The sequence below is a fragment of the Microtus pennsylvanicus genome, chromosome 9 (assembly GCF_037038515.1).
Source record: "Microtus pennsylvanicus isolate mMicPen1 chromosome 9, mMicPen1.hap1, whole genome shotgun sequence".
Lineage (NCBI taxonomy): Eukaryota > Metazoa > Chordata > Mammalia > Rodentia > Cricetidae > Microtus > Microtus pennsylvanicus.
In genome coordinates, this window is record NC_134587.1 from 38,324,158 (window position 1) to 38,350,009 (window position 25,852).

A 25,852-nucleotide genomic window follows, 5' to 3' on the forward strand; every position below is an offset into this window, starting at 1 on the left:
GTGATGCGGGGTTGGGCTCCTAACCGGAAGCCAGTTGGGCTTCTGTATGACCTAGCTTTCAGATAATTTCTCAGCTCTCCACCTAGACAGAGCTTCTGATAAGAGATGAGTCACTTTATTACTTATTCCATCTAACTGCCAAACTCCTTGGAAATCCCACTGACTTTGAGTAGAGCAGTGTTATGGCCAGTTTGCACCAGATTGCTATGGGTAGTGGGACAGACAACCCGGAAATCTCCTCTCCTATGGCATTCAGTCTCATTTTGGAACAGATACAAGCACCAGCTTAGTCCCAGGCATGTCCAGCCTGCAGCAAGGGTATACATGCGACTGAGAACAACTGTGCAGTCCAACACAAATCATAAACTTACAAAACTATGGGTCTTTTTTAAAAAATTCAATCAATTTCATGGTTCTCAAGCATGAACTTCATAAATGACAATGCTGTGTTATATTGTCAAAAACCTGGACATACCTGGTAGCGTTTTCTTACCTTGCTGAAGGGAAGGGTTGACCAACACAATTCTATCAACCATTAGCTTAGAAGTATAGCCCCTTAAGTAGAGAGCTGTAGGGCCCCTCAGCACACTCAAATGGAGGCTCTGAGGTAGAGTTCTTGAGTGAAATATAGGAATACAGACCCAGGCAAGACATACTACTAGTTTGTTTCAATTCAACTCTTAGTAAGCAGAATCACCAAATATCTCTTTTGGCTTAAAGGTACCCTGAGAAAGAAATCTCCAAATGTCAATGAGAAATAGGAAGGTTTAGGACACTATGGTTTAGAAGTACTACCCTGGAATTTCCCTTTTGATAGACATCCAGGGATTAGAAGAATGTCTTAAAGTGCAATGGGGTGAGCTTGGGGACAGGATAAGACTGATCCGTCAAATGATGAAGGAGCAAGTGGTACAAACATAGAGAAACTCAGAGACATACAAAGATAAGGAGGACAGGGGGCTGAGATTAGATGTGTAGGAAGGCTCGGAGGGGCACCACCCACCACTGACTAACGCTTGCTAAGAGTGTGTCCGACATTCAGGGTGAGCCACTGGCAGCCTGTGCCTGCTAGCTCCTAGAATACTCAGTGAATCTACAATACTAGGATGGTCCACGAATCATCAGAAATGTAGAACCTATGGCCCAATCAGAATCAGAGCTTGGATTTTTAACAGGAAGCCTGGCTGATCCCTATCACACTTGCATCTTGAGGTACACCGTGCTATGAGGCATTTTATCCATTATGGCTGACATAGAATCACCCAAAGAAACTCAGGGGAAGGCAGACTCAACAGAGGTTGGAGAAGTATTGGGCTCATACATCTGATTTGTGAGAGAGCTCATTTCATTTTATTTGTGGTGGAGATGATCCAGGTTTGAATCAATTTAGCACCTAAGAGAAAAACAATTTCAATTGGTGCACCTTGAGAACAAGATCAGCAATTATAAGAAATCAGGGACCCACCCCTAACAAGAGCCATCTGTGAAATGTCAGGAATTTGGGTAAAGAAACAGAGATAGGGGTTTGAGTCAATTTTTACTTCAACTTTGCAAACAGGGTAATTCAGTATCTTTTGAGGATTGAGGACATCAGAGGATGGTCAGACTGCCGTGGATTGGATGTGGTCCAACTCTCTGGATTTCAAGAGTTAGAAATTGGTTCCCAGTGTAGTGATGTGAGCAGGTAAGGCCTTCATCAGGAAGGGCCCAGCTGCAGTCATTTCTGGTCCCTCTGTCTTGCCATGACCTATCCCTCTCCCAGGCATCAAGAACTAAGGTTATGCAACTGGAAGAGCCCTTACAGTAAGTGGTAGGCATCACACTGCTTGGGCTTCAGCATCCAAAACCATGAGCCAAATAATCCTGATGTCCTTATAAGTTATATAGCCTTAGTGGTTCTTTGTAATAACAGTAAACTGATAAATATACAGACATCATTGTCCACACGGCTGACAGAATTCGTATCAGTTGGTATCTACTACATGTCCATTCATTTAAGGAAATGCTATATTTGCTATCAGGGACCACTGTCCACCCAGAAAAAAAAAAGCCCAAAAAAGGTGACTCCTGAGACAAATTTGCTGTTTACCTTTAGAATCCATTCACATCACTAGGAGAGGACCAAGTGATATCAACAACACTGCCACAGTGCACCAAGGGATTACACCTCAAACTCCATTCCCTACCTCTGCCCAGACTTCTAAGATACTATCAATTTGAGGAACAAGTACTGCTGGGTAAAACATCTCCTTTTGCACCTTGAGCAAGTTGCTTAGCATACAACTTAAAGTTAAGGATTGAAAGGATAGAAGAGCCACAAGTGAAAAAAGCCAGGCCAACTTAATAAGATCCATTCCGTTTTCCTAGTGATACAAGCTTACAGCTAAGGAATAATAAGATGCAGGTTTGGGTCAGAGCTGGTAAGAACTAAGTCACAGGTCCCACAGCCCAGAGGGTATGCCAGGACTACATACCTGGGTCACAGATGTGCTTTTCGGTAGCTCTGAGAAGATGCTGGAAGCTCTGGAGTATCTTTGGATGCAATAATCCCAGAGACTATTGCTTCACTGGGAGTCATAGAATGGGAGTGGATAGATATGATGTTGTGGTTATAATTATCATCTCATTGTTTCATTGGCTTGTCACCTTGAAGATGATTGTAAAGTCCTTGATGTTTTTCTGCTCGTTGGGTGAGATCCCCTCCTCTGGCTCTGTGATTGCTGATCACCAATAACAAGCAGTGGGAATATTGGAGCCATTTCCAACCTCTTTCCAGCAATAAAAATGGTGTCTTTTGCTTCTATTCCCTTGGCATACTTCTTATAACACAGTCGTGTGGGTGTAGGAAGTCTAAAGCTGCCTCGCTGCATGTCAAGACCCACATTATTGACAGTCCCCGATGTCTGATTCTTATCAGCCTCAACTAACCAGCCCAGTCATCCTGGTGAGCTGCATGGAACCTAATAAACCAGCTCAGGTGAGCCTTAAATTCTGCCTCAGTCACAGAATTATGCATGGAATAAGGTACGAATCTTTGGGCTAGTTTGTCCCAGAAGCCAGAAAAGAATTTGGTACTAGGACAGAATGCCACAGTAGCTGATGAATAAATATTGGCTCTGGTTCTGCATTGCAGGTAGAAGATAAGAAGACCACAGTAAAGCTGGTAGGAATGACGGAAGAGTGAGGAAAGGTCTACAGAAAGCTAAAGGAAAAGCAATGTGTTACAAAGTGGTGCGACATTTAGCAGAACTGTAAGGCTCCAGGAAGATGTAAGAACATGTCCTCCAAGAAAGGTTGGTGCCTGTGCACAGAAGGTTCACAAGCGACTCAACGCTATCTTGAAAAGAAATGTAAATGTATATTGTTTCCCCCAATCAAACTGGTCATAGAGTAATAATGTAAAACTGCTTCCAGTAATTGTACTTGCTTAGGCTGAAAGGAACAAAGACACAAAAACGGACTTGACACACTATTGTATATGCATTTTGCAAACATTTTCATTATTGAATGGGATTTGGGGAGGCAGCGTGGAGGAAAGAAGGCATTTTCATAGGAGGGAATATAATTTGTACCCAAAAGACTACAATAGAATAAAAATAAATGCAAATTCCTTGACACTTCTTCTGAAAGATGTTCAGTGTGCCCTCCTATTGTATCAGTACAGACTCTGGGACTGATCAAGAGGCTATGGCAAAATGGGCCCCATTCTCGGCGGATGGATAGCTTCTACTCTTCTTCCACGTGTCTGGAATGCTTACTGTTGGCATCCAGCTGCAGTCCCACAAAGAAAGCCAAGAGGCCCCATGGAGAGGAGCTGCACTCTTGTTCAGAAGCCTTAGGCAAACTACAAGTAACATTATACAGACTGATCAGGTTGTATTTAGAATATAAACATACACCTAAATGTATGTAAAAACAATTAACAAAAACAAGATGTGAATTTGAAAGAGAGCGAGGAGGGATTATAGAAGGATTAGGGGGAAGGAGGGAAAGTTCATTATATATCATCATTAGAGTTACCACTAAGAACCACATGACAGAGCCTATACTAGGCTATTTTGAGATTTCCTCTGCCAAGAAATTAATTCAATACTCTTCACTTTAGCCTCAGGCAGACTCTTTGGACAAAAAGCAAAAAGCAGCCACTTTCTACACTAACATACCACAAGAATTATTTGTAGGCAACATACTAAAATTCTTCTCCTCTGAAACCTCTTGAGTGAGCCCCCTCATAGTTCAAATAACTCTTAGCACCACTGTCTTCCACATGCCAACTAGTATGGTCCTTGAAGCAGTACTGAAAGCATCCCACTGCCTTTCAAACCCACAGTACTAAACCCAAATCCCTCCAAATGCATGGTTCAACTGGCCCATCACAGTCTCTGATACCAACTTCTATCTTAGTTAGGGTTTTGATTGCTGGGAAGAGACACCATGATAGTGGCAAGTTTTATAAAGAAAAGATTCAGTTGGGGTGGCTTACATTTCCAGAGGTTTAGTCCATTATCATCATGATGCAATATAGTGGCATGCAGGTAGACATGGTGCTGTCCACATCTTGATAAGCGGGCCACAGGAAGTCGACTATGACACTTGGAGTTATTCCAGCTGTTATAAATTTTTTTTGCAATGAATCTGAGGACTATTTCTTTGACAGACTAATACTCTTTTCTTTGGATATATTTCTAGGTGTGGATATATTTCTGTTAGGTCAGCTGGAATTTTTTGTTAACTTTTTCTAACTGTAACAAAATCCTGATGTGATTTAAAGGAGTAAAAATTAAATTTAACTTATAGTTTCAGAGATTTCACTGCCGATCCAGGGGTCTGGTGAAGCTGAGCCTCACAGTCATGGGAATACTCACTAAACGGACAGGAAGCTGTTGTGGGATAATCCTTCTGCACACTGTGAATGTGTATTACTGTTGGGTCCGAGCATCGTCGCCCAGTGATGAGGGACAGACCACCAAAGTCTATTAAACCAGAAGCAAACTTTAGTCCAGAAAAAGAAAATAGATCACCATGAGGCACACAAAGCTGTAGCTGTTAAAGTGCTGGCTGTGATTGCAGCCAGATAGGCTTGTATACCTGTGGCAATGGGGGTTGGTGCGGGGCCTCGTTTTATAGTAAAATCAAGCACCAGGTGTGGATCAAAGAGCTTTTACAACCTTGAGATCAGGCTTAAAGTCACATTACGTTTTAAGTTTTACAACTTTTGGTTATAGGATGTTAACTTAGGATGTTTGCAAATGCCTGTGACTGACACAGCGGCTTTTCATTTTCCCTGACAGAATGCAAGGCAGAGAGTAGAGGCACAAAGGGTGTAGGGAGACAGCTGAAAAGTAAGGGAATACAAGCAGAGGGTCTCACAGAGGCAATAGTTAGAAGCTAACCTTTGTCCCAGTACCTGCCTAGCTGGGAAGCTGGGAGGCAGGAGACAATTGCTAAAAGTTCATCTCTGTACACAGTGGCTCTCAGGGTGTCTACTCTAAAGGCAAGAAAGTGTTTGTTAAAGGTGAACACTGGCTGACAGCTTTATTTATTTATTTTTACCAAAATGTGTTTGGGTTTACAACTTTAGATTTCTATATTTCTGCATTTCTGTTTTTGGAACCTACATTTCTGTATGTTCGGACTCTTCATTACTCTCATTGGTTAATTTAAAAACTGACAGGCCAGTAGCAAGGCAGGAAGTTAGGCAGGCAAGCCAAACTGAGAACAAGGAGAAGGGTGGAGTCAGAGGGACGCCAACCAGCCACCCTGGAAGCAAGACATGCTGAAGGACAGGTAAAACCACAAGCCACGTGGCAATACATAGATTAAAAGAAATGGGTCAATTTAAATGTAACTGTTAGCTAGTAACAAGCCTGCATTATTAGTGTCTGTGTGGTAATTTGGAAGCAGCTACCAGGCTGAGGAGCACGTGATCAGGACAGGAAAACTACTACCTACAGAAGCAGAGAAAGGGGAGTGGCTAGGACAAAATATGTTTTTTTAGTGATCTATTTCCTCTATGTAGGACCTACCTCATAGTTCCAACATGTTCAAATAATGTATCGTGTTCTAAATTTCGCAAGGGATTAGACCACTGATCAGAGCCATTAGGGCCTAGTAACTTCTTCAAAGCTTGTATCTAAGCCCTCAATATATGAACCTGTAGAGGACATCCCAAATTCAGATCATAAAAACCAGTTAATTCTACTCTTTCCAGGAATCTTCATCAGGGCGGCATATCAGAACACGGAGTTATGTGAGAACAATTCTGAGTGCTTGTGAGAACATGCCAAGCAGTAAGACAAGAAGGAGTCTAATGACCTCAGTTTCTTCAAAACACAAAGTTGTTCTTGGAGTGGGTTTTGTGCTCCTCCCAGATGAGTTTTACTCAATATTGCTTGCTGTTATTAATCTATTAAATGTCTAGACTATCCTTTATATGCCCCTGAGGAAAAACATGTTTTTGTCACATGTGTTTTTCCCTTGTGATTGTACACAGCTTGAATTCATGGGAACTATACTCAGGTAACCCTTCTTAACCCTTGGAGCATAAACTGCAAGAATGCCCCCGCACTGGCCTGTTATGGAGGTGAATCCAACCTCAATAGGGTTGGGAGCTCTAGGAAGGCTGAACAAAGTGGTACAGAATGACATCACAGAAGTCCAGAAGACAGAACGGCAGTCTTACAGAATGACATCACAGAAGTCCAGAAGACAGAACGGCAGTCTTACAGAATGACATCACAGAAGTCCAGAAGACAGAACGGCAGTCTTACAGAATGACGTCACAGAAGTCCAGAAGACAGAACGGTGGTCTTACAGAATGACATCACAGAAGTCCAGAAGACAGAACGGCAGTCTTACAGACTTGTTACTCATGGTCCATTTAATCTCTGGGGAAGAGACTTTCTACAATAGATGAATTCAGAAATCTGTATCCCTCCCTTTAATGCTGCCTGGTCTTCACAGAATGGGGAACCAAAAGGGAAAGCATTAGAAAGAGTTGCAGGGGGTCCCTAAATCTATATTCCCACAAGGACAGAATCGTAAACATAGATTGGGTTTTTCATTGGGGGGGGGGTCACTGAAAAAAATACTATCTCTAAAAATTAGAAGGAAATCCAGTGAGCCTCTGTGGTCACCTCAATGGTCCCTCTCTAAAGAAAAGTCAAAGGCTCTTCACCAGTTAGTTGGACAGCAGTTAGCGAATGGACACATAGGACCCCCTCTTCTCCCATTTTTGTAATTAAAATCTGGCAAATGGAGACTGTTGATTGACTTACATAGTATTAGTGCCACCATGTGGCAAATAGGAGCCTTACAGTCTGGTTTCCTTACACCCACAGCTCTTCGTAAAGATTAGCTATTAAGAGTTTTGGATTCAAAGAATTGATTCTATACTATACATATTCATCCTGATAATAAGGTGCATCTTGCCTTTTCTGTTCTTCCACTCAATCATAAAGAACCTCAGTTCCGATATCAATGGCCTGCATTACCTCAGGATATGACAAACTTCCCTACTATGTATAAATACTACATAGGAAAGGCTTTAAGGCCTGTGAAGCAGTCTTCCTTTCAGGCTTATATTATTTCTTATGTGGATGATATCCTATTAGCCGCCTCCAAAAAAGAAAGGACTATAATCCATATATCACATGACCAGGATATGCCATATAAAAATGGGATTATTTTTCATGAAAAGGTATAAAGGTCAACACTGTAAAATATTTGAGACAACTAGTTACTAGAACAGCTGTTAAACCACATACACAGAACACACAGACTGTCACACACACACTCACATGCATAAACACACACATACACACAGACAAGTGTCTTAGAGAAGACTTTGGAAACAGCTACCAACCCTCAGGAATTATTAATTATTAGGAGGTATCAATTGTCTGTATCCTACTCTGGGAATCCCTAACCCATCTATTGAAAAGGAGAGAAGGAGAGGCAGCATTGGACAGTCTTTTCATAAGTGCTTGAGAGACAAAGGAAGAACTATAGATACTTGAATTCAGACTATGGAAGACTTGGCCCACATCAACATCCACCAAATTTATGGACTGTTGGAGCATGTGAAGGGGACAAACCTTATAGGTCCAAAACAGCAGGATATCCATGACCCAGGACAATAACAGGATATTCAGGAGGAGGCCCAGTGAGAGCCCATTATCAGTGATGCAGCAGAAATCAGGGGCCTCGAACCAGGCCAATGACTCAGCAAAGAACACTTACAAGTAAAGATGTATGGACTAAAAGATAAATTGTGTGACTCACGGGGCCACACTACAACTTCCACAACATGATTTGTCTTTCTTTTTCTTTCTTTTTGTTTTAGTTCTCTGTTTTGCATGTTATTTTTTCTAATTTGGTTTTGTTTTGGGTTGGTTATAAGAGCAGAGAGTGGATTCAAGGGGACAGGGAGGTAAGTGGGATCAGAATGCATGATGTGAAATCTACAAAACAACGATAAAAGTAAAAATGTTGGCATAATTGCACATCCCCCCCCCCACCTCTCTCCTGTGTGTTAAACATACATTCATCTTCTCCCTTGCAGGAGTTCAGCGCCACCTTGTGGCAGCAGCTTTCTTGGGTTGTGGATCTGAATACTTGAATACAGTGGACTGGAATGCCCTCAATGTTTCCAGTTCCTAGTGATAACTTTGCCTGTCCAGTTGCCTGTCATTTGTAAATTCAATCAGGAGAATGACTAAACTGAGGTGCGCTCTTCCCTGATCCACACTTCCCTGTTTCTCAGACAGGATCTGTTTTGACTATGCCTAACGAAGATGCGGTGGCTCAAAGTGTCAACGTTGAGTAGCTGTCACGTGAGCTGATTACTGGGAAGTCAGTAAAGGCAACCACTCCTTTACTGCTATAAAAAAAAAAAATGCCTCGGCTGAGTAATTTAACCCTACTAGATATTTCCCATAACTCTAGAGGCTGGGAAGTCCAACAGAGTTGGGGTCTGGTGAGTGCTTACTCTTGGCTTCATAGGATTGAATGCTTGTAAAAGGGACAACCGCTGTGCTGCATCTTCAAGCCCCTTTATCAGGACACTAATCCCATTCACCTAATTAGCTCCCAAAGATACTACTGCTTAATACTATTATATTGGGAATTAACTTACAAATGCTCAAATCTTGGCAGTGTTTAATGTGGAAAGACCAGCAATTTGTTGTAAGAATGTTGGAAGGAAAAGCAGATAATTGACAATCTCTAAGTAGACTCATTACTCCCGGGGACATAGTATTGAAAGACTTACGCCTATGGGGAACATTTGTCATTCAAATCACCATAGTAACCAAGAGCAGGAGTCACTATCTCACTGATCAACAGCTCCACAATCGTAGCCCATTCCTGGTACTGGGATCTTTATTAGCCTATGACATCTAGGAAGGGCATTGTCATTCCCCCCACCCCTGTTACAGAGTAACTTCACTTAAACTCTTTTACATGTATATATGAGTATATTGTAGGATGTTTCTACAGTAGTAGGTTTCAATACAGCTTTTCCAAAGGTCTTTAGTGTTAGTTACCTTTCTCCCTTCTTCCTTCTCCACCCTGCACTTGTATCCCCAACCCCACCTAATCCTTCTTGTCCCATTATTCCCTGATTGACTATATTTATACCACCTGCATCTTGTCTTCCCTCTCTTGTTTTTTTTAAGATTTATTTATTTATTATATAAATGTTCTGAGTGCATGTGTGCCTGAAGGTCAGAAGAGGGCGCCAGATCTCATTACAGGTGTTTGTGAGCCACCGTGTGGTTGCTGGGAATTGGAAGAGCAGACAGTGCTCTTAACTGCTGAGCCATCTCTCCATCCCCTCTACCCTCTCTTAAAGATTCTCCCCAGTGACTCTTCCATAGCTCCATGAGATCCATGGTTATGCAGATTAATCACAGATATCTAAACTCAAAGATAGTATCTACATGTGCTCAAGAACATGTGAAGTTTGTCTTCCTGGGTATTAGTGAACAAGTGTTCCCCATTTCCCCACGTCCTCACCTGCATTTGTTGTCTTTAACAACAACAACAACAACTTTGCCATTCGGACGAGGGTAAGGTAAAATCTCCAAGTAGTTTTGCTTTGCATTTCCCTGGTGGCTAAGGATGATGAATATTTTACAAAAGTGTTTCTCAGTCATTTTTATTTCATCTTTTGAGAGCTCTCTGTCTAGTTTAGAGGTTCTCAACCTTCCTAATGCTGTGATGCTTTAATACAAGTCTTCATGTTGTGGTGACCCCTGACCACAAAATTATTTCCATCACTACTACATAACTGTAATTTTGCTACTGTTATGAATGTGATGTAAATATCTGCGTTTTCTGATGATCTTAGGTGTCCTCTGTGAAAGGGTCATTCAACCCCCAAGAGGCCACAACCCACAGTTTGATAACCACTGGTCTAGTTCCATTCTTCACTTTTAATTGTTTGTTTACTTGATGCATCACACAAAAGCACTGAGCTTCACAACCATGGCATATAGAGCAATGTGTGCTTTCTCCTCGATCCATTCTATTGGTGAGGTCTCCAATGAGCTTCTGTTTGCCTCAGTACATTTTTCACTTCAAGTTTTATTTCGGTTTGACTTTTCTTCCTAAATTCTCTCTCTTTATTAAATTGTATTTTTACATCTTTTTTTTTCTTTATTTCATTTGCACGTTTGTGTGTTTGCAGCCTCCATGATGGCATTTATTCGTGTTCTTTTTGTGTTCCTTGAACACAGTTGTTATTTGTGTACATACAGAGTGAGAGGTTTTCAAGTGTCTTTCTTCGTCACTTTTCAACCTTATTTTTAGAGACAGGGTCTCTCCCTGAACCCAGAGCTCGCCAATCAGTAACTGATCAGCAAGCCCCAGGGATCCTCCTATCTTAGCCCCATGAGTTTCTGGGGTTACAGATGCATCCCACAAGACCTAAAAAAATTTTTTTAATGTGGATGCTAAGGATAGGAACTCAGGTCCACATGCTGGCACAACACTTTGCCAACTAAACCGCCTCCCCAGTCCTGCAGCCAGGGATTTCCATCATGACCCTTTACCTCTGCTGATAAAAACTAAAACCAAAGTGACCTTATTGAGAGTTGAGTCTCTGCATTTTGAAATCATTGACAATTGGAGGTTTATACAATTAGCGGTGGGCAAGCCCTATTTAAATCAAGCCAGAGTCAAAGAAAGCAATTTCTAGAGCACGTTATGGCATGCAACAGCAGAAGCAGAGCTGAAGGGTGGGTGTCTTGCTTTTGGCTTGTCTGTCCTTGTTTGCTGAAGTGGAACGTTGGGAGGCAAAGCAGTGAGATCAGCAATGGTGTGGAGTAGGTGACGCACCCCAAGTAAAGCGGCGGCTCTGCCCCTCAGGGAGATGTATGACTCATTCAGCAAGGGGAGCTTGTCCTCCCAACACAGCACCCAAAGTCCTTTCATAATGACTAACAGACTTTCTGGAGTATGCAACGTTTCCCACACCTATGCAGATGAATCATGTCTTGGTAAAACCCACAAAAGTCGGTCAGCCATGGTGGACACACTTTAATCCCAGGAGGCAGAGGCAGGTGGATCTCTGATTCCAGGACAGCAGGGTCTACAGAGGCAGCTAGAGCTACACAGAGAAACCCATCTCTAAAAAACAAACTAAGGAACAACAGAATAAAGCCCATAAAGAGTCTGATACAATTATCCTTCCATAGAAAAAAGTATTCCTTTCATTTAAGCGTTATACAAAACTAAAAAGAGTTAATGTTCGTTATTTTTAAATTTCCTTTCGCTTTCTCTACTCTCATTTCCCTTTTACATTATTTGGCACTTTTCTAACGTTTTGAACAAGTCTTGATGTGGTCCACAGCTATTCTACCATTTAGCTACACCTCCAGTCTAGTCAGTGGAAAGAAACATGACTCGGCTCAGCCATTTTTTTAAGCAAAAGAGGGTCAAAACACCTATCATTTGTTGCTTTAAATAGTCGCCCGACAAACTTTTGTGGAACCCTCATCAGCGTCAGTCTTCAGTGCAGGAAAGATAAGTGTCATCAAGAAGCCACTGTGTTTTACATCAGAGGAATGGCAATACCACAGAAACAACAAAGAAATTAGAAAAACAGAAGCTATACTGAAATAAATATTCTCCTAAATAGAATAGAATAAACCTATTCTAAATAGAAGAAACCAGTCAACACAGCAGGAAAACGGAAGAACATTCTAGGATCTCTTTTCCCCAAAAGTACTGGAGAAGGGACATTTTATGGACTGATCTTACCAGATTTTTGAGGAACAATTAATTCCTGCCGTAACCAAGTTATTCTGGGTGAAAAGTTATCAGATGCATGAGGACAGTTAAGCTTTTTATTTTAGAACCAGAAAAGAATGATGATATTAGCAGGCAATGTGGTATCATACCATCTTTGGTTGCTAATGAAAAAGTCCCAAAATCTGAAAACAAATGAACAAAATATCCATAACTCTTAAAATATAACAATGTATTAAAATATTTCTTGTCACAAAAGGTTTACCCTATGAACAAAAAAGTTCACTAGAAAAATTGCTACATTAATTAACAATTAAAATTATAATGCTATTGCACTCGACACAAAAAAAAAACACTTGCTAGCTTTCAACATTTACTTCTAACTTAAAAAAAAAATCTTTGCATTAGAAATAATGGGAGAGTGTTTCTTTAACCTGTATGTTGATTCTCTTTTAAATAAGCAGGAAGACAGCAGAACCGATTAGTAGTGCAACTCAGTTCCTGGGTAGTGCTTTGGGATAAGAACTGAGAAATGTAGGTGAGGCTAGGCAAGCTCTCTAGCACTAAGCTATGCCTAAATTCTTGTTTTTCTTATATTTTGGCAATATCCTTGAAATTTAATTGTGGATTAAAGTTAATTTGTTAACAAATTTGGGGCTTATCAATTATTTTTGGGGACTTGGGATAAAATATTTTTAAAGATAGTAACTGTTAAAGAATTAATTCTCATATGGGCATGGTGGTACATTACTTTAGTCCCAGCTCTTGAGAGGCAGAGACAAGCAGATTTCTGTGAGTTGAAGGCCAACCTGGTCCACAGAATGAGTTCCAGGACAACCAGAGCTTCACAGAGAAACCCTCTCTCAAAAAACAACAACAGAACAAAAACAAAAAACAAACTACAACCAAAAACGAATTAATTCTCTAAAATGTAAAGTTTTCTATGAGTTTGGCATGTAAATAGATTTTACTGTATTAAACATGCTTATTTTGCAGTCAGTATTATGCATAGCTTTTGATTGAAGCTAGAAAGTCTCAGATTCCCAAGCCACCATTATTTTCATGTAAAACAAGAAAAAATTAAAATTACCAGTCAACATCTACATCACAGAATAGCTCAGTTTCAATCTGACTGCCCCATTTATTACTTTATTCTTTAGCCCAAATATTTTATTTACATAAAAAATATTGAAAACATCAAAGGAACTGCTGCAGGTTTGTTTTTGTGTGTGCTTAGCCCAAGGACCTAGGGTACCAGACACTCAGTCACCGAAGACTGACCGGGGAAAGTGGCCCCTGAGTTCATTTGTTCATGCCAATGATGCAAGGGCACTTGTATGAATAAGCAAAGCAGAAGTAAGCTTAATTAAGAGATAGTAAGGAAAAAATAAGAAATTAAGGAAAGGCAAAACACTCAAGTATTTGAAGGGGTACCCGACAAGAAAAAAAAATTGATCTTCCTTATCTGGGGGTTTTGTCTGTCAATGGCAGAAACTGGGCTTAGGCTGAGGCTATCGCTGTGACATTGATTAGTTCCCTGGACTGTCATGGCTGAGCCAATAGAGGATGCACACACTTGAGGCATGCTCTGCTGGTCCACCTGGAGTTGATCATGCAAGCCTACACAGGAGTAGTTGAACCCCCGCCTTTGTCCGTACCTGACCTTGGCTTTGTGAGTCTTTTGCTGGCCTTGTTACTTCTGACCTTGCAGGTGTCTCAATAATTATACTGAACTCCCTCTTGTTCTCACAGCTACAGAAGTAGTTGTAGTGGTTCCTAGTTAATACCTTTCTGCAACATAGTCCGAGGTCTTTTTTCTGAAATAAGCGAAGCCTTTCTTAGAACCCATCTTTACTTACTCTGTTACAGTTAGCTGAATAAGCAGCCAGGGGCCACTGGGACTTCTGACTGCAGCCAAGAGATCCATCTTTCCTCTTATTTATAGTTTGGTTGTCTCATGCACAGCTGCGAGCTCTTTGTTTCTCATCCTGACTTGGCCGTTTTAACCCTAAAATTCTTGTTAGCCTCAGTTTTCATCTGAGCCCTTTTCTGGTAGTTAGATGGGGGCAGGAACTAGAGGCAGGAACTGAAGCAGAGACCATAGAGGAATGAAGCCTTACTAGATTCCTTCCCTTGGCTTGTTCAATTTGCTTTCTTATACAACTCCGACCCAGGACTACCTACCCAGGAGTGGCACGGCACCCAGTGGGCTGAGCCTTCCCTTATCAATCTAGAAAATGTTCCCATGGGCTTACCCACAGGCCAGTCTGATGGAGCCAATTCCTCAGCTGAGGTTCCTTTTTCCCAAGTAACTGATTTGTTTCAAAACTAACCAGTGCAGGTAGCACTTGGTATTAATAAAACGCTGAAGCCTTGTGGGGGCCGGTGTACGGGTGATCCGGCTGCAATAATGAAAAGTGTGTTATAGAATTATTTTCCCATGAAAATTAAGAGCACTGAGAGTCCTTACAGGTACCTAGCAGATGATCAACACCACTGCTGTGTTTCTTGCATGAATACTTTTTTAGTGATGGTGGCAGCCAAGAAAGTAGAAGGAAAGATCCTTGCTAAGAGGGTTGGGTCGGGAATTGCTAGTTGGCATTCCAAACATGGAACCTGCTTTCAAATGTGCTGTAAGAGCAAGCTCCAGTTTTCCACTAAAACTTAAGGAGGTTTCGATGGTGTTAGGTTCTTCAGTATGGCTTTTCCAGCTCTTGGAGCTGGAATCCCCCAAAACAATACATTCTTGTTAGCAGAATTACCAAGGCAAGGGCACACGCATTGAAATTTTAATACCTTCTGTAATTCGTCTCCCATAAATTGCCTATGCTGATTCACACACGATACATGGAGAAACAGCCACAGACTCGGTTTCCTCACACCATTGAGTATTGTTTTTGTAATTAGTGACTTCCTGGTGAGTGGAAACCTCATTTATTGCTTTAATTTGTATATTGCTAATAACTATTGTAGGTAATTATAATTACTTGTGTTTATTGAATATTTGTAGTTCATATCTGGTAAAATGCTTTTAAATCTAACTTTTCCTACCAGTTAGCAAATAGTAACCAAAATCTTTGGGTATGAGTTGCTTCTTTTCTTTGGTGTGTTGTAAATAATTTTTCCTGAGTATCTTGTCTTTTTGGTTTTCTTTCATGGTGTCTTTGGTCCACATTTTCTCTGAAATTTGAGCATTTTGATGGCACCTAATGTCTCAGATTTTCATTGGCAGTTTTTAGGAGGCAGACCATTGGGTAATGGCTAGGAATTCTCTGCCATTGGCTTTTTATCCAAAAACTTTAAATGTTAGGCATCTAACTATTTTTTTAAGTGATGTTGTGTGTTCTGTTCTAATTAGTGCTTTGCGTTGCTTTAGTTTTCCACTTGCCCAGAACTGCACAATCATCCCTAGCTGCCATGAATTATGAGAAACATCTTCATGGCAGTCCTATATGGTTCCATTCTTTGACAAGAATTCTTTCGATACTTCTATTTACTTCTGCTATTTTGTTGAGTAGTTCAGGGGTTGCTTTTGTAAATTTGCCCTTCACTTTCACGCAAGGGAGGGATGAAGTTAAATAGCGTGTTGGCTCACATCATAGAATGCGGGTTTCATGGAGACCAGCTTCAGAAAGATGTGACAGAAGCAGGTCTTGGGCCACAGGGTCGGGCTGCTTGACAGAGCAGAAGCCTTTCAACATGGACATCCATACTATTGCTTTATTTACAGGGGCTACACCAGAGGCTGCCCCAGAAATTTCCATGACACTTCCTCAAGTCTATTAGAGTGCAAGTGACCCCTCAGTGGTCTCTGTGGTTCATGGTGTACACCTGTTGCCCTGATGGCTCTATCCTTTACAGTGGCAGACCCTGACCAAAATGCTAGGCATTTTTGTAGATTGCTCTTGACAGATTACAAGCAACAGTGGATTGGGTCCTCTGCATGTGTCAGTGGAGAATTCTGTACGTGATTTTGAGACTCTAGTGTTCCACTGGCCCTTCTGTATAGTTGATGAGTGTTGGGAAAGGGTCAAATGGCCTTTATTGTTGCAGGATCCCTGACGTTTTAGTTTTGATTGTCAACCTGATTATATGAGTGCAGATTACGTAATGATACCTATAAAGTATCTACATATTCTCATGATACGGAAGAACTCTCACCCTCCCAGTTTCCTTTGATCTTTCCTCAATCTAATAAGGTGAATCAGTCTGTAGGACTAATTACTATCCTCTCTATCTAACTCTCTCTCCACACACAAAAAAAAAAAAAGGAAGAGGAAAGGAAAGGAAAAAAGCCAATGGATAGTATAGTAGCTTCTTAGAGTCTGAAAATTAGGATCTGGACTAATAATTATCTTGAAACTATTTCCATACCTAAGACATTTAGCCATGTGTATACTTACCAGGATTCAGCTCCATAGCACACTTAAAGCCATTGTTGTTACTATTCTAGATGATGCCAAAATATTAATAGGAAGCACTGGCAACTGGATTATTTTAGCAGCAAAATTCTGCTGTGTGTTTTAGCTCTCAGAAATAACCAAGGACATCGTAACAGCTCATAGAAAGAAAGCCGAGAGGAGCCACTCTTGAGATGAAGAAGTGACATCATCACAGTTCGAAGTGGGAAAGCGAGCCTTTGGGCCCAAGGAAGACCTGCGTCTGGGAAGACAGCCTGACATAGGTTCTGAAGGGGATCCTCTTCCAGTCCCCTGAATGCCTAGGAATACACAGCGCTATTGTTATAGGCGACTATCAGGAGTCCCTGAAAGGAGAAGCAGATCCTTCAATTCCATAACACAAAGGGAACTTCTCTGTCCTTTAGGTTTCCAAGAGTGGGAGGGAAGATTACTTACTGTGTGACCTAGCCTGATCTAGCCAGCCAGCTAGTCAGAGGCTGGAGGGTACTGGATAAATGTAAAATTATACTTCAAGGTTAACTTGGGTTTGCTCACAGTTGCCATGGGCAACAAGGGGGAAGACTGCAAGGCCATAGTAAACTTTGCTTATCAGTTCTCTGTAAAGAGGCAGGGAGAGAGAGGCAGGGTAGAGGAAACTGGGGAGGATGTGGCTTGAGTTTCCGGGGAAAAATAACAACTTGGCAATGAGAGGATCTGTGATCTAACATTCTAGAATAACTTAGGGCACTTCTGTCTTGAGCAGGACAGTAAGGTTGTGCTCACTTGAAGCCGCAGAGATGGGAGAGGGACCCTTGATATTGACATAGCTACTGTACCTATAGAATAGAAGAATTAGGACCAGGGCTTCAGGGAGGTATAACTAGATCCCTCTCAGCCTGCCACATCTCTTAAGGTGGCCTCATTTTAAAACAACATACTCATGGTCCAACAGCTAGTATCAATATTGGTAATCATCTCAAGTGATGCTAGGGGACCTTATATTCACAATATCTATCCATTTCATTTCTGAGATAAGACTGCTGGATGACTTTCTCAGTAGCTGCTCTTCAAGAGTTGTTTTCTGCTCCTCCTCTTTATCATCATCACTCCTGGTATGGTTTAGATATGGCTTGAGTATGCCCCATGGTGTTTATGGAAGACTGGTTCCCAATGTAGTCATACTAAAAGCATATTAAACCATGTGAAAGGAGCCTAGAGAAAAGGGATTATGTCACTGGGTGTTCCAACCTCAGAGGAGATTAACATAACTAATATAATATTTTACTCTATTAGCATAATATTAGATTAATTTAACATAGATTGACATAGTTCTTGAGAGACCCCAGTTAGTTCACCTGAGAATTAGTTGTTATGAAAGTATCAGATTGACTCCTCCGTCCTTCTGGGTGTCCTCTCTCACTGTATGATCACTCTCACTGATGACCTGTTTCTTTTCTACTCCTCACCTCCCCAGTCTGAAATGTTTTTATAGCACCAGATCTAGGTTTCCACACTCCCGTTTCCTCTAATGTCTCTGTCCTTTGAGATCCGCACTGAAGTTTGGACCAGTGACTCAAGGATGGCCACTTGGGAAGGGCTGTATCCCTAAAGGCTAGGAAGCTGAGGATGAGTCAAAAGCAAGTGGAGCCAAAGGCTGAAATTAAAGAGACACATCACCAGACTACACAGGATCTTACAATCTTCTTCTAGCCATGGAGAATTCAAGGTATATTCAGAGACTTTTAAATGCCTGAAAATATTTTCCTAGGAGTATCTGCTAGCTGACCTTCCCCCCTCTACCTCCATGGACCGTGCATCCACAAGATGGCATATTCTTTTTAGGTTTTTGGAAATTAAAATTACAACATTTCTCCCTTCCCTTTTCTCTCTCCAAACTTTCCCATCTATCCCTCCCTGCTCTTCTTCAAATTCTTGTCCTCTTTTTTCATAATTTGTTGTTTTATGTACATATATATTCCTAAATATAACCTGTTAAATTCATATAATGTTGCTTGTATGCTTGTTCTCAGTACTGACCATCTGGTACTGGGCAACCAATTGGTGTGTTCTTTGCATACTCTTCTTAAGGGCATCAGTTTGGTGCAGGGTTTCCCACTTCCCAAGGCATTACCCCAAGAGCCTTCATTTGAGCTCCTGGTTATTTTTTTCCTTTCATTACCACATTGTTACTATATACAGTACCACAATTCTTTTTATTCTTTAGCCTCCATGAACCTTTCTGTAGGAGTAAGCCCAATTTCTTGTCTTTGGCTTTCTCCATTTAAAATCCTAGAGCAGGTTCTGTTTCCCAGATTGGGTTCTGACTGAAACAGAACACTCAGGGATTTGGGCAAATGGTACCTTTACAATGCTGTTTTGTGATGAGCATCTCAAGGAAGAGACATTTTGACTGAAGCGTTAATGGAAGGGACTTGGGAAGTGACAGTCACCGAACCTGATTTTGGATAAGAGTGATTCTCAATTCATTTTTACACTGTCTTCCAAGGTAACAGAGGAGCACATTCCTCAAATGCCAGAAAGAGAACCAGGCAGAAAGTAAATATTTGAAGGTCCGGATGCCAGGAGCCAACCCTGTCTTTTGTGTTTCTTGAATTTGCAGCCTAACCCCAAAGTGACGGGTGAGGTCACCTGAGCTCTGGGAAAACCCTACAGTCACTCCCTTTTGAGAAATCTAAGGTTTGTCATGACCTCTGTTTCCTGGTGACTGACCTATGAGGCTGGGCTCCTCATGTTTCTAAAGGAGCTCAGACAAGTCACACTCATGATTATTCTGTGATTTCTTCACCTGAGACTCCCAGGAGCAAGACTCTGGCAGGAGGAACTGGGTATCTTCCATGTTGCCACACCCCACAAAAGAGTCTGGAGCCTCCTGCACTCACCTAGATAAATGACACAGGCTCCGTCAAAGCTCATCACGGCACCTGGGAGCTGTCCCAGCTGTGACTTGGTCTCTTGGACTTTCCATAAAGCATCTTCTTGGCAGGTACAGTCCATACCTACAAAACTTTAGACTCCAAGGCTTTCTGTTCCTTAGGGCTTAGTGAATGGGAAAAAAAAATCTAACCATGACTCTGGGCCCTACTCTATGTGTGAACCTCTGTCTTTCTCTTCTGAATTGCTGGGATTCTTGCCAAACCGCCCAACGTGAAGCTCTCTCTTGCCTTAGGCAGAAAGAGTTGGCAGTGAAGGGGAAAAGCCTCCGGCGGAGAGATGTACAAGGAATTGGGCACTGGGGGAATGTTTAAGGCCAAATGTTGTTTATGGCCTTGAGATCTGTAGGGAGATAATGTTATTGAGATTTGGGGGTAGAGGAGAATTTCGCTGGCTCTTCTGTCTCCAGTGCCTTGAGGTTTGGTTGCAGGAGGTGGCTTAGCTCTTCTGACTAGAGCATCGTGTCTGGTTATTCACTTCGGTTCTATCCTGAATGAGAGCCCGGGGATTCAGGGTTTTGAAAAGTCTTGGAAATGTCTCCTGAAGCTTATCTTTCCTCCTGATGTCTCTTCCTTCCTCAGGTACCAGGACAAGCTTACTATGGCAAACAATCAAGGAAATGACATATTTGGAGGTGATAACTGGGAATGGGACATTAGAGCGCTGGAGAATTTGCATCCTCATATATGTCCTCTGGGCACCCCAGAATTCCATCCTATCCCTCAGATATGGCTCTTGGCACATAGCAAGGTGCCCATATGCCACTAGGCCTTCATTTTCTGCAGGGTGGAGACCACTGCTTAGCCACTGCTCTAGCTACGGCTCACAGCATCAGGCCAAGCAGCTGGGTCTCAACACATAGGAAGTGTAGAATTACTTGTCACACTGTCTTAATTGTTTGTCCTCTTAGAACAGTAATCCTTAGTGGCCTTTGCTTACCATGGATTTACTGCAAAGAAAGTCCAGATTGATGGGCTACATGAAGGCTGCCAGTTTAGGGATGTAAACTCCTGGATGCAAATCTTCATTACAGAAAGGCCCCTAGGTTTAGTTCATTTTCCTCCTATTCTTGAGACTGAATCTTCATGCCTATCATTTGTTTTCATTCCAACAGCCAGAAGCACTCCTCAGTCTGGGAGGGTTTCTGACCTGGAGCAGCAGGTGTGGATCTTTCGTGGTCAGGGCCTTGTGGTGGTTCCATGGAGTAGCAACATAGCCCCAGGTCAGTGGTCACCTGTCACTGCTTTGCTCCTTACACAGTCTCTGTTAAAGAAAGTGTCGGTACCCTATCATATAGCAGGATGACCACAGTTAACAGTAGTCAGAAGAGAGCTTCTTGAGTGTTTGACCAGAAATAAATGCTAAATATATGAGATGAAGGATATACCGAGTTTCTGGTTTCCTCATTGATGTATGGCATAGACGTGCATTAAACCAATACTTTGTGTACCTCCAAAATATGTCTAATTATGCATCAAAACCGAACTTAACTTTCCATGGGGCTTCCCTGGAAGGGGCAGAATTTTACTCCTGCCTTGAAAGAGAAGTCAGGGAGAGGTTTGTACCAGACTAGAGTAACACAGTCACCAACAGATCTGTCCTATGGAAGGGGAAGATATATGTCTATATACATGAAGGCATCCTAAAAGGATGAAATGAGCTGGAAATACAGAAAGGTAAATTTCAACATCCCATTAGGCTAATGGTCACAGCTCTCCAAGGGCCAGAGATACGGCGTAGGGTAGGAGCTACGGCTTCCAGGTGTTTAAGCACAGGTGTGAACATCTCAATCCTACCATCTGCTTAACTCTGTGCAGGCCCCAATAGCTAGGACAGGGCTTGCCTGTCAGGATGGATGGGTGAGTGGGTGGATGACCACTTAGTTAGTCTGGGTAGCAGGGGTTACCCTCATCAAGCGTCCTCTGGCCTCGCTTGACAAATGCTGCTCTGCTAAATCAGAACAATTAGAGCTCTCTTCTTCCCAGCCTCAGAAGGAAATTGTTATCTTCTTATCCATACAGTCACCATCACGGTCCTCCCATGCAAGTATCCAGAGTCTCTGGAGCAAGGCAAAGGGATTCCCATTTATATGGGAATCCAGAATCCAGACAAATGCCTGTTTTGTGAGGAAGTTGATGGACAGCCCACTTTGCAGCTCAAGGTCGGTGACCCAGAAAAATAACATAAAGATAAAAAAAAGCCTGCATTTCTTTTTTTATAATTTTCATTTTTAAGTTAGCATAGAAAGCATTAGGTTGCATGTGGCAGTGTTTAAGCAAAGCGTGTTGTTAGTGGACCCTCAACATCCCAACTCCCTCCTTTAACCTCACCTCTAACTCTCCACCAGCTTCCGTTCTGTTGTTGCACATCACACACGTCCTTTTTCCTTCCCCCACTTCGTCCCCTCTCCCCCTCCCCGCTTGGTTCCCTTTCTGGTGTTGAAGAAAAACTCGTGTATCTTGACATGGTTTGTTTGGCAGGATATCAAATTTCAGAATTAACAAAGAATTTTCTTTTCCTAAGCATGTTTGGGTTTAGCCCCTTTTAAAATATGGGCATAACCTGTAGCCGTCTACCTTCATTGTCAACTGTGGGAAGACCAAGCCCTGCCTTGACTTACCAGAAGCCATGGGCTATAGCTTGCTATTTTAAGCCAAATAAACTCTTTCTCCCCTGGAACAACATAAAAAAAAAACAGACATGTAAAAGACTTCAATTTATCTGCCCTTCTGTAGTTGAGGGTTTTAGTCTTTCTTAAATTGTAAGATGTCCTCTGTCATTGTGCCTTCACGTGTGCCCTTCCCCTAATTCTCCTGGATTTCTCATTTTACAATTCCTAGTCACCAGTTAAGAGGCCTCGCCCTAGTACTGTCTACTGTCCTATGTAACTGCCATGCTTTCTGTCCCCCCACTGTTCATTCATTTCCACATTGGCCTTGCCTTCTAGAACTTCTCAGCCAGTTTATAATGATGCTTTTGTCTTGGTTTGCCTGCTAAATGAGCCTTCCTTAACCTTTTCTAAAAGGTTCGTCTTTGCTCTTCCAATTCCTAAGCTGTCAAGTTGGTTGTATTCATTATATACACACATAGAAATATAGATACATAAATGTAATTTCATTTATATGGATGCTCTCCATAAACCTCCCTTTAATTAGGCTAATTCAACTCAATACAATTTAGCGTAGCAAAATATGCAGAAATTTAATCATATCACGTGACTACATGGGATATCTTTAAACAGAATGACAAAGGGCTCTGAGCTTGTCCAGCCTAGATTATAGAAGAAGAGGAGACATACAAATTTTAGATATAATAGTACACTTGTCACATATCCTAGGGAAAACAAAGCAAAACAAATGAGTTCCACCAAAAAAACAAAGCAAAACAAAATCAGATCAGGGCTGAGCCTGGGAGTAGCAGAAACAGGAGTGGAGTCAGGCCCCGGTGTAAATAGTTTGGTAGGTGTCATTGTGTAGGAGGAATTCTTGGAGTGAGCAGGAGGCTGGGAAGTCAGCAGGTGAGGGTTGGCCCCTGGGCCAGTGTAGACAGGTGTGTAGCAGTGAACTGAGACCAGACCTCTGCCAGGACCTGGCCACCCACCCAAGTGAAAGGAGAAACCTGGGATGCCTTGAGCAGGGTGACCCAAAATAACTGAGATCTAAAGTAGATCACTCTGACCGCAGGTTGATCAGAGAGGGGGGAAGAGGGGAAGGCCTCGGGAGGCTTTATGGGGAGTTAGGTGGGAGTCGATGGCTCTGGGATGGTATGGAGTGGGTGGGGGTAGATTCTGAAAACATTCTAAGTATCAACAACAAGATTGTGGACAGAGTAAATGTGATTGCGTTCTGAGCTCTGTCCTGCTTTTTTCTAGGTCTCTCTTCTGTTGGATTTTTGATCACAGTCATTGATAATGTATGGATTTTAGGGGATCTTTAATGAGATAGCGTTGGGGGGTTAAATCTTGCTTACACAGAATGAGTTTAAAGAGATAAACCAGACGGCAACTATTGGCAGCTATCGCGAGGGGTTTTCTGTAAAGTAAGAACTGACAGAGGTGTTGGGTCACTAGAATACAGTTATGTGACACGTGACGTTGGTTTGGGTGTGGATTTCATGCACAGTGGTCTCCTAAGATGATGTCATCCAGAGACATTGTCACTGCTTTGGGTGTGTAAGCAGTGTTGCAGTGTTGACGCAGTGGTGAAATCATCAACGATTACTCTCAGCGTGTGTCTGTCCTTCAGTGCCGTGCCTATGTTTTTTAAGATGAAAGCAAATATAGAGATAAAAATGATTGAGCAGAGAAAACAAAAGTGGGTGCTGCATGAGAGAGCGCGAAGGCCGGCTAGAAGGATGTCCATGGATGAGGGAGTGGAGAGAAGCCATGTCTAGTCATCCTCAGGTAGGAAGGACAGGTATGGACGAGATGTGTCTGGTCAGTAGGTGGTTAGGAGACCTCATCCAGGCTTCCTCGGGGAGTTGGAAACTGGAAGTGGCGATGACAGAAGTGGGGTGGGAGGCCAGAAATACAAAGGCTCCCCTGTTTGACAGTCAGCCAATCTCTGCTGAGCCAAATGTCAGGATAGTCTGGGAAAGTCTGAGAAGCATTCGTGGTTGGTGGGTAGAAATGCCAAAGGCAGAGGGTGTTTGCTAGTGAAGGAGAAAACACAGAACAGAGATAGTGAGAGGCAGGGAGAGTTGCCGCATGTTCATCTGCCTCCCTTCCTTTCCTTTCCCTTTCTGCATCTTTCTTTTTCTTTTTGTAGAGGGGGCGCATTATTAGAGACTAAACCGAAGGCCTTGCACTTGCTAGACATGCTCTACCACTGAGCTAAATTCGTAACCCTTAAAATGTCTTTTCTTGTTCTGTTGTAAGAGAGGCTTCCTTGAGCTCGGGAATAGATATTGGTTCTGCAAAAATAGCTTTGCCTATCAGAAGCAGCTTCTATTTTGCTTATGTGTATTCTCTCTCACATGCAGGAGGAGGAGATTTTGGATTTGTACAACCATCCTGAGCCCAAGAAGCCCTTCCTATTTTACCATACCCAGACGGGCAGAACGTCCACCTTTGAGTCAGTGGCTTTCCCTGGCAACTTCATCGCATCCTCCAAGAGTGGCGAGCCCATCTTCCTCACGTCAGAACAGGGGAAATACTACAACATTAACTTCAATTTAGACATAGGGCCTTGAACTCAGCATAGAGGTAGGGGGTTGGCTGGAAGTCTTTGTCTTAAAACTTTTATTTGATCTGTGGTGTTTTCATACTGAGAGGTGAGCAGGACCAGCATTATCTCACTTCATAGATGAAGGAGCAATAAAGCAAGATGTGTACTCCAAAATAGGTGGGATGGGAGCCGTGTAAGGCTGTTCTCTAAGGCTGCAGTGGTCCAAGCCCCCAAGGCATCATGCCTGAGAGGTAGGGTGCTGTCCCTAAAACACGGTGTAGAAAACCTGGAATGGCCTGTGAGTGGTGACATTCTTGTGTCCAAACCATTGACCTAACTCATACCAGGTTTTACACACTTGGAATATCAAATCCTTGTGTTTGAGTAGCAGAGGCTTCACAGTAACGTTCACTGTGGCAGCCAATTGCTTTGATCCTTTAGCAGCAGAATGCTGTGTGGAGCTGGACACACCAGCAAAGGGATTAGATTCCTGGGTGAATGAGTAGCCTTAAAAACATGTTTAGGGCTATGACAACTATATTGGGGTACAGTGGTTGCTCCATGAAGAGCGAGGATGCAGCCTGGTGACTAATAAACAGTTAGATCAAGTAACTCGGCTTGGGCAACCCTTTTCTGAATCATCCCGGTAGAGATGAGCACTGAGAACAATGTGTATGAGTAATAGTTCATGTCAATAAAACATCAACTCTTATTACTTTAGACTTCCATACATGTTTTAATATTCCTTCCATTACAAGGCACATCTGCGGTTAAAGCATTGGTATCCCACCCTAGTCCTGCCTCCCTAAGGTGCTTCCTCTTCTTCAGTTCATTTCCCCCCCTTCAGCTTGCTTCCATGCACAGAGATACACATGGGAGCAATGGGAGTAAGCATGAGTCATGGGGAGTTGTACCTTCCAACAGTGAGACTAGGAGAGCCTCTTACACAGTGGCCCAGGATGGTCTTTTTGCCTGCTTTAGGATTTGGATAATTTACTTTATTATTTGTGTGTGTGTGTGTGTGTGTGTGTGTGTGTGTGTGTGTGTGTGTGCTCGTGAATGCAGGTACTATTGAAGGCCAGA

General features: G+C 42.3%; 1 protein-coding gene across 1 annotated transcript; it reads left to right on the forward strand.

Annotated features, from left to right (window-relative positions):
- Window positions 1-2,899: 2,899 nt before the first annotated feature.
- LOC142856966 (interleukin-36 gamma-like) lies at window positions 2,900-24,794 on the forward strand. The gene is made up of 6 exons (XM_075984594.1): window positions 2,900-2,977; window positions 3,134-3,180; window positions 20,186-20,238; window positions 20,719-20,826; window positions 21,626-21,765; window positions 24,585-24,794. Exons 1-6 carry the CDS (start codon window positions 2,900-2,902, stop codon window positions 24,792-24,794), a joined length of 636 nt encoding a protein of 211 aa, XP_075840709.1.
- Window positions 24,795-25,852: the final 1,058 nt, after the last annotated feature.